General features: G+C 37.1%; 1 protein-coding gene across 1 annotated transcript; it reads left to right on the forward strand.

Annotated features, from left to right (window-relative positions):
• The first annotated feature begins 192 nt into the window (after positions 1–192).
• Positions 193–5,700, forward strand: LOC141786782 (uncharacterized). The gene has a single exon (XM_074665288.1). The coding sequence runs from the start codon at positions 193–195 to the stop codon at positions 5,698–5,700; it is 5,508 nt and encodes a 1,835-aa protein (XP_074521389.1).
• The last annotated feature ends 4,278 nt before the right edge of the window (positions 5,701–9,978 follow it).

The raw sequence follows: 9,978 nt of genomic DNA on the forward strand, positions 1-9,978 counted from the left end.
GAGAGAAAACAAGAGAAAAATAAGGTAAGGAGGAAATTGAAATATCACACAGACTTGGAGTTTCAAATGAAAGTAAAAGAAATGTGTAAAGAAAGAATAACGTTGAATTACCATTTAAATGATTTGTTTAGAGATAAAATGAGGCAAAAAAGTGTACATGAGTATCAGACGAATCCTTTGCATAGAGAAAAAATGAAAGAAAGAAGTAAACATGTGAATCAGACAAATCCTTTGCATAGAAAAAAAATGAAAGAAAGAAGTTTACATGAGTATCAAACAAATCCTTCACATAGAGAAAAAATAAAATCCCTTAGTATTATGAAATTTCGTTTTAATGCAGAGCATAGGAAGAATGTCACTGCAGGTAACAGGTTGAGGAGGCAAAAGCTAAAAGAAAAGTCACATCAGTTAGATTTTGTTATTGAACAATTTTTAGAAAAAGTAAAAGATGGTCCTGATTTCGTTTGTTCTGTGTGTCATAGGTTGTTGTTTGAACACCAGGTTTTACATTGTAAAAAAGATGATTATAAGAAAAATAAAGCATCAGCTTTAGTAGCACAGACATGCTTGACTGATGATTTTGTACACAAGTGTACTCAAGAATGTGCCATACCATGTAGTTTGCTGGATTCACCAAGAGGGCAGATGTGGATTTGCTACACCTGCCACTATAAGATTAACAAAGGAGAATTTCCAGCTGAAAGTGTGTTCAACAGCTTGGGACTTAATCCCATACCACAAGAATTAGCATGTCTGAATACCCTTGAACAGCATTTGATTGCTGTAAATATTCCATTTATGAAAATGTTAGCCCTCCCCAAAGGTGGTCAAAATGGAGTTCATGGACCTGTGACTTGTGTTCCTTCAAATATAGCGCAAACAGACAATTTGCTGCCCCGTTCCAATATGGAAGGGTCATTGATAAGAGTCAAGTTAAAGCGTAAACTCACTTACAAAGGTCATTATGAGTATCAGTTCGTAGATCCAATGCGTATACGTCAAGCTTTACAATACCTAAAACAAGTGAACGTGCATTATGCAGATATACAATTCAATGAAGACTGGTTAAATGACTTTTGTAGAGAGGAAGATGTAATAGATGACAATACTGATGCAAATAAAGACAGCTGTGAGGTGTCTCCAGAAATTGTTGAGGACGAGTTATTGCATGATAGACAGCAACACTGTATGTTTCAAGATACTTGTTTAATGCCAGTAGATATTGGTCAGGAAGCCTTAGACCACTACTTTGATCACACCTTGAACGTAGCCCCCGCGGAAGGAAATAACCCTGTCAGATTACTATGTGATCCCAGTAATGAAGCTAAATCTTTCCCAACATTATTTCCAGAGGGTAATAATACTTATCACGAGAGTAGACAGTATAAGTTATCTTTGTCTAGATATTTCAACAACAGAATCTTAAATGCTGATGGTAGATTCGGTAAAAATGTGGAATACATTTTTTATGCTCAATACATGTCTGAGCTAGAACAGGTAGTGTCAAGTGTTTCTATAGCTATGAGGAAAGGGAAAGGAGGCCATACAACATTCAAAGTAAATGATTTGTTACACGATGAAGGATCTTTAAAGAAGCTCCTGGATTTTGACGACGGCTATCGTTTTCTCAAACCTATCAGAGGTACTCCAGCTTTTTGGCAGGGAATCCAGAAAGATCTACTAGCTTGTGTTCATCAACTCGGTATTCCAACATGGTTTTGTTCTTTTTCCTCCGCTGATATGCGATGGAAAAATCTACTTAATAGTATTTTGAAACAGGAAGGTAGGACACAGACAGCTGAAGAGTTAGAATGGGCAGATAGGTGTGACCTATTGCGCAGTAATCCTGTGACAGCTGCTAGAATGTTTGATTTTCGCTGGCATTGTTTTCTCAGGGAAGTATTAATGTCCCCAGCTGAGCCAATAGGTAAAATTAAAGACTACTTTCATCGCGTTGAGTTCCAGCAACGTGGCTCTCCACACATTCATAGTTTATTTTGGATAGAAAATGCTCCAGTTATTGACAAAAACACAGATGAAGAGGTGGTTGACTTCATAGATAAATATGTCGCATGCGAATTACCACCCCAAATTAATGATTTGTATGAAGTAGTTTCATCTGTGCAGCAACATTCTAAAAGACACTCCAAAACATGTAAAAAAAAAAATACAAATTGCCGTTTCAATTTTCCTAGGCCAGCATCAGGAAAGACTTTTATATGTCGCAAAACTGAAGAAGATCCAAAAGATAGTTGTCAGTGTCAGACAGGGAACACTGAAAACTCCGCCCCACTTCCTTGTGATTGTCAGGCTAAAAAAGAAGCACAGAAAAAGATTAGGGAGCAGGCGTCAGCCCTTTTGAGGTCAGTAAAGTTACTCCTTGCAGATGAAGAGAAAAGCAGTAAATTCAGTAGTATAGATCAGTTGCTTCACAGCGTAGGAACAGATCAGAATGGTTTTGAACAGGCATACAAACTCTTTGCACGTAAAACACATATTGTCCTGAAGAGACAAATCAATGAAGTTTGGATAAATCAATATAGTAAGCCGCTGCTGAAATGCTGGAATGCCAACATGGACATACAGTATGTTGTTGACGCGTACGCTTGCATAGTGTACATTATTTCTTATATATCAAAATCAGAAAGAGAGATAGGGTTGTTGTTAGGTAATGCACAAAAAGAGGCTTCAAAGGAAAAAAATCTGAGTGCACAAGAAGCTTTGAAAAAACTTGGCAGTGTTTACCTCCACAACAGAGATGTTTGTGCACAGGAAGCTGTTTATAGATTAGTTCCTAACATGCATTTGAAGGAGTGCTCCAGAAAGGTCGTGTTTGTCCCAACTGGGGACAATGTTGTTAGGATGAGTTTGCCTTTGAATGTGTTAAAACAAAAGGCATCATCACAGGATCTTACATCAGAAGACATGTGGATGACTAGTGTTGTTGATCGATACAAGAACAGGCCAGAAGACAGGGAGTTTAGCGACATGTGTTTGGCATCTTTTGCCTCAGAATACCGTGTATTAAGCAAAAATGAAAAATCCAAAAGTAGAATCAAACTAAAGAATGACTGTGGCTTTGTCATGAAACGAACACGTACACAACCAGCAGTTATACGTTATGCACGATTTTCTGAGACAAAAAATCCTGAACTTTTCTATCACAGCAGTTTGCAGTTGTTTCTTCCGTATCATGAGGATGTTCAGCTAAAACCACATAACTTTGTTACATTTCAGGAGTTTTATGAAAATGGTCAGGTGACATTTAGGGATGGCACCAGGCATTTAGTGAAGTCAGTCGTAGATTGTAATAGAAGCAGGTTTGAGGTTACAGCAGCAAATTTAGATGAAATCAAAAATTCCATTGATAACGATGTTATATTAGAAGATGCCTGGTGTAATCTGTGCCCAGAACAGGAACTGGAGCGCTTAGAGTGTGTGCAGGAAGTTCAAAACCAAGAGCAGAGTGTAGATGAACATGTGGACAGCATTCCGGATTTGGCAGTTAGTGCTAGGGAAGTCTCTCATTTAGAAAAGAGGAATAATATTTTGAGTAGGGTTGACGGTTTGGCTTTAGTTAGGTCTCTAAATGAGAAACAACTGTCCATTTTTTATCAGGTTAGACAGTGGTGTTTACACAAGGTTAATGGGAGAAAGCCAAATCCCCTGCACGTGTTTATAACTGGTGGAGCTGGTACTGGAAAAAGCCATTTGATTCGAGCTATCCAGTATGAGGCCATGAGGTTGTTGTCACCAGCATGTCGTCACCCTGACAACACTTGTGTTTTGTTGACAGCACCTACAGGGATTGCTGCATACAATTTGCATGCAGCAACTATCCACAGCACATTAAGCATTGGAAAGGATGTACGCATACCGTACACTCCTTTGGGTGAGGAAAAGATTAATTCTTTGCGAGCTAAATTAGTGGATTTGCAGTTGTTAATTATTGATGAGATCTCAATGGTAGATCATAGGTTGTTAGCTTATATTCATGGTAGATTGAGACAGATCAAACAGTGTGGTGACTATTCACCTTTTGGTAACGTGAGTATTATTGCAGTTGGTGATTTCTACCAATTACCTCCTGTAAAAGGGAAGCCACTGTATGCTGACAATGAAGGTGTCAGCTTGTGGTCGAGTCTGTTTAGTGTTGTCGAGTTAACAACAGTTGTTAGACAGAAGGATAGCACATTTGCTGAGTTGCTAAATAGGATCAGAACTCGATCTAAAGACACCCCGATGCTTCTCAGTGATATTCACACACTCAAGCATTGCGAAACTGGCCAAGTCAGCTCAGCTCTGCACATATTTCCAACAAATACACAAGTAAATGAGCACAATACTCAAGAGTTATTCAGGACTTGTCCAGAATATGTTGTGATTGAGGCAGAAGACTATGTGAATAGTAAAAAGACAGGGAAGCTTGAGTTAATGAAAGGACATCACACCAAAGTCAACAACACGTGCTTGGAGGAAACACTGCTTTTGGGAGAAGGTGCCCGTGTAATGTTATGTAAAAATGTTGATGTAAATGACGGTCTGGTTAATGGTGTGTGTGGGACTGTGACTCACATAGCACTAATTGATGGTAAGAAGTTTCCTCAAAATGTCTTTATTAAATTTGATGATCCTGACATTGGTACCCACAGGAGGAAGCATTCTGTCAGAGTAAGTCTAGATTTGGTAGGATCAACAAGTATTGAACCAGAGGAAGAAAGAGTCAGCAGTAAGGGTGGATTGCGCAGGCAATTTCCTCTGAAACTTGCTTGGGCTTGTACAGTCCATAAAGTGCAAGGTCTTACTGTTGAAAATGCTGTTGTGTCTTTTAAGAGGATATTTTCAGCAGGGCAGGCATATGTGGCCTTAAGCCGCGTCAAGACTTTGTCAGGCCTCATTGTGCAACATTTTAATGAGAAAAAGATTTATTGTAAGGATGACATCAAAAATGCCATACATAGTATGCCCAGATTTTTGGTTGAAGACAGAACAATGCACACAAATACACACACATTTTCTGTGTTTTTGATGAATGTGCAAAACTTGTCTCTTCATCTGTCTGATTTGCTGTCATGTACACAGCATTTGCAGCCTAACTGTATTGCTGTGACAGAAACCTGGTTATCCACTGATTCTGTTTTAGAAAATATCACATTTGATGGTTACAGTTTTCATAACTGCCCACGACATGTGTCTTACACCAGTAATCACCCAGCTTTGACAGCTTTGCAAGCCCAACAGCATGGTGGTGTTGGCATTTTTAGTGCAGATAATGTGGCCTTTCACACAATCAAAGTACCAAATGTGAATTTGGAGTGCCTAGTGTGCAACTATGTTGATTTGGAAATTCTGCTCGCTATCATATATCGTCCACCAGTTTATCCCATGTCTTTATTTAAAGAGTATCTCAGCAAGTTGCTTGATCAGCTCAACCCACTAAGTAACACAATTGTTGTCATGGGAGATTTTAATGATGACATTTTGAAGTCATCATCAATGTGCAAATTTTTTGCAGAAAGAGAGTATGTTCAGCTGGTGACAGAACCCACCACAGAGAGAGGCACATTAATTGACCATGTGTATGTCAAAACAACACAGTACGAAGTACAGTCAGTAGTGTGGCCTACTTACTTTAGTGATCATGAAGGGATTTTGTGTTCTTTCAAAAGCACAACTCTTAAAAATGATAAGGCAGAATAGTTAGACTTTTGAGACTACAATGAATTTGTCACTTCTTCTGTTAACTTCTGCTTATTTGTGGGTGTTAAGGAATTTCATTAAAATAAAGTGCCTTAACTTAAATAGGAGAGGGCTTTTTGTTTAACCTGCTACAATTCTAACAATGTGTACCTGTTTATGGATTCAGGTAACAATGTAATTTTCTTAGTTTTAATATTTATAATAATTTAATGTGCGATTTCGTATTTCACATTTTTGTAATGCCAAGGTCAAAAAACAATTGCACACCTTGTGCTGTTTTATGTGTGTAACATGTTAAGTGTCTGTAAGTGTATGTAGGTCAATACTTTTAGCTTAGCATAAAAGGTTCTATATTTCTGTATTACTTCAACTACTTTGGTAGTGTTAAGAACTACCAAAAAAGTTCTATATTTGCACGCCCAGTGTGTTCCTTTTCTTCTGGTAACATTCCAACTTCATCTGTCTAGCTTTGTGTTTTGTGTATTTCTATGTTTGTCCTGTCTGAGTTTGTCCTGTTCGTTAAGTGTGTCTTGTCCTGTGTCCCCACTCATGGCCTGCACCTTGTCGTGGTGAGTGGGCTTTCAACTAAGATGGGCCACTTGTGTTGAAATATTTCTTATGTGTTTTGTTTTGTTAAAAGTTGGAGAAAGCTCATATATCTTCCAAATGTTATTGAAAATAGTCAAGAAAGAAATACCAGATATACCAGATACCAATACTTGAAAGAAAATCAGAACAAAGACAGTCAACAATATTAAAACAACTGCTTATTTTAGCAATCATGAAGGTATTTTGTGTTGTTTTAAAAGCACATCTCTTCAAAGTGATGAGGCAGAATAGATTTAGTTTTACACTTGATTAGGGATTTCATTTTAATTGTTTCATGGTTCACTGTTTTACTAATTTCAGTGAAGTGGTAAGCTATTTTTGTAAGATTTAATGTTTGTAATTTTCTAGTGCTAAAGACAAAAATAAATAAATCTATCAAGAAATGAATTAATTGAAATGCATGTCTTGTTGTGAATATGTGTAATGTGTCAGTGTCTGTCACATAGTGTACCTTTAATCTAAGTACAAGAAGTTTTTGATTTCTGTATTACTTGAAATATTTGTGTGGTGTTAGGAAGCAAAAAAGAACGTCTACATTTCATGCCTTGTAATTGTTCTTGTCAAAATGTAAAAGTTTATTTGTGTGGGAATTTGTTTTTTTTTGTATTCCTATGTTTGTCCTGTCCGAGTTTGTCCTGTTTGTCAAGTACGTCATGTCTTGTGTTCCCACTCATGGCCCGCACCTTGTCGTGGTGAGTGGTCTTTCAACTAAGATGGGCCACCCATGTTGAAATCCTTGTTACATGTATTGTGTTATTAAAAGTTCGATAGAGACCACATGTATTTTATATTTTACGTAAGTTGCCACATCAAACAAAATAAAAAAAAAACAGAGAAGAATATTAAAACACTAAGAGCAAGTAAACTTAGATGAAGAGATACAGGGGCTGCAGTTTCATAAGTTAGAACTGTGTATAGCTAGTGCTGTAAACATCATAATTATAAGTCCTTTATTTATTTTTCTATTTTCATTATGGAATATTATTTATACTATATATTATGTGAAGAATGACCAGCCATTATCCTGAAAGTCATAGAATAAATGTATACGAAAACAAAAAAGTCACAAGATAAATGTAAAATTTTAGCTCGATAACTTTAAGTGAAAACATTTTCAAATGTTATTACTTGAAAGAAGTGTGTTTTCTGCCGTTCGACAGTCAGTTTTTTGCTACTGCTTTGACTAAATAAGGCCAAGAAAATATTATGTAGCACTAAAATTTTAGGTAGATATCATGTTACACTATATGTCATTTTGAGCAAACATGTAACAAAATGTGAATATTTTTGCTTCACTGAAAAAGTAGTGACTTCAATGTTTTCAAGATCATAATGAAAGTGCACTATTGTCATCTCATCCTTGTCGTCTCATCTCATCGTTACTGCACCATTGCTTTGACTGAAAATAAAACTGCTGTATATAAATGTTTGATGGATTGATTGTACTGTTGTGAAGATGTCAAGTATTTGTACATGTATTCTTTCTATTTCAATAAAATGTAAAGGATTCATGAATTTATGGTGTCTTTATTTGTAGCAGAATCTAGGATTAATTATTTGTTGTGGACTTGATACTTAACTGAGACTTGATACTGTAACATATTATAATGCATGAATACAATCTGAATAAATACAATATAGGCTACACAGTCCAGGTGTAATCTACAAGTACAAGTAAATGAATAAGCACATTAGACATTTGACTTAGTCTACTCAATGAAAATAAGAACAATAAACAAAAATACAGTAAATTTGTTACCACGTTGTCATTGATGTGTAACTATAATTGTTTTTGTTGACTACAGATCCCAAAAGAAACATCGAATATGACATGTAAGACATTTGAATGTGCAGCATAGACATATCAGCATCAATTGGAATGCTATTAAGCTGATTTTGTAGCCACATTGATATGTAATAATGAATAATTAATCAGGTAACAGCAGAATGGCAACACTGAACTGGGAAAAAACTACAACTATTACAGAAACCTAGAAGTCAAGGCACCAAAGTATTGGAAAGAAAAGAGGAAAAGTTAAAAAATGTTTGATATAAGACTCCTACAATTTAATCATTCAGAAAATTACGTAAAATATGACATCTCAGTATTTCAGGACTACTACACCTATTGTCTTCTTTTCACTTCAGGCTCAGAGGCTATTAATTGCAAGTGCACAAAAACAGAAAAGAAATACTAAACATAAGAGGTTAAAGATATGAATTGATAGATACATAGATAAATAAAGAGTTATATTGCTTGAAATTAAATAAAACAAACCACCCACCTTGACCAACACCCACCCAATTACATGTCTGGGGTATTGACCACGATATCCAAGTAAGTGCGGCGTTGGATGTTATCCAAATCCCAACAAGTGAGCTGTGACAATGAACCTCTGTGGGAGTTTTGGTCATGATCCAAAATTTAAAGCCATAGGTCCAGGCATAAGGGTTATGCCCAAAACTTTTCATGCCTGTAGCTCAAAGTAGCTGGACAAGCTGCAGATATAAGCCCCAGGGTTGCACTATGGAGCATCAATGTATGTGCAAGCAGTGATAGAAATGCACTGAGGCTGTGACACTGAATCTCTGTGTGCATTTTGGGCCTGATCCAACTCTGCACCAGAGAGCCATTTGGGTTTTCATTAAACAATTAAAATGGTCAACTTTGAGCCTCATTTGTGGCCACGCCCATTGACGTAGCACAAAGACATTTGGAATGCATCATTGTCTGTTTGTTTAGTTTACACAAGCCATGTTTGGAGTGGATCTGATGAAAAACCAAGGAATTGTTCCATTTCGTCTGAGGCGAAAAATCGTCAAAATCCGATGTTGACGGGCAAATTGCAAACATCCTGTTCGGAATTCACTATGGTCATAATACAATTTTTTGTAGGTCTTGGCATGCTTGTTATGCCTACCAAATTTCAGGCCTGTAGCTCAAAGTAGCCAGGGGGGCAAAAATTTTGAGCCCCTGGGTGGCGCTATGGAGCATTAATGTTAATGCAAATAATGATAGCAACAGAATCGGCATGTGACAGTGAACATGTGTGTGAATTTTAGTCCTGATCCAACATTGTACAGGAGAGCTATTAAGATTTTCAAAAAGTGGAAAAATGGCCATCTTTGGCGGTCATTTGTGGCCCCGCCCAAAAAAATTATAACAATGTTTTAATAACTTTTTGTCTTTAATATGTGTTGTTCACACAGGCCAAGTTTGGAGTTGATCTGATAAAAAACCTAGGACTAGTTCGTTCAAATATGTACCCTATGATCGCATGTTTTGCCACTTTCAGGCCATTGCCATTAGGGGGCGCTGTACTTTCTGGATAAAATAATTACATGGCTGCGTCCGGGATGCCACCCTGAGCATGTGTGTCCATTTTCGTGCATATCGCAAAAAGTTGAGAAAATGCCGAACTTTGGAACCACGTCGTAGCCACGCCCATCAAGATAGAAACAATCTTTTAATAACTTTTAATCTTCACTGTGGATTGTATACACATGCCAAGTTTGGAGTTGATACGTCAAAAACCCTAGGACAAGTTCGTTCAAATACGTTTCCCCAAAACCGCTAAATCACGACGTTTAGGTGCAAATAGCGAAGTTCGTGTTCAGAAATCACGCAAGTCGTAAGAGCCTTTTTTGTTTGTCTGGGCATGCTTGTTA

The sequence above is a fragment of the Halichoeres trimaculatus genome, unplaced genomic scaffold, assembly GCF_033239565.1.
Source record: "Halichoeres trimaculatus isolate MK-OKI-2021-1 unplaced genomic scaffold, fHalTri1.1 fHalTri1_scaffold_92, whole genome shotgun sequence".
Lineage (NCBI taxonomy): Eukaryota > Metazoa > Chordata > Actinopteri > Labriformes > Labridae > Halichoeres > Halichoeres trimaculatus.

Excerpts from the sequence above, each read along its gene's own strand:
- LOC141786782 (XM_074665288.1), top strand. The coding sequence starts at position 193 with ATGAAAGAAAGAAGTAAACATGTGAATCAGACAAATCCTTTGCATAGA.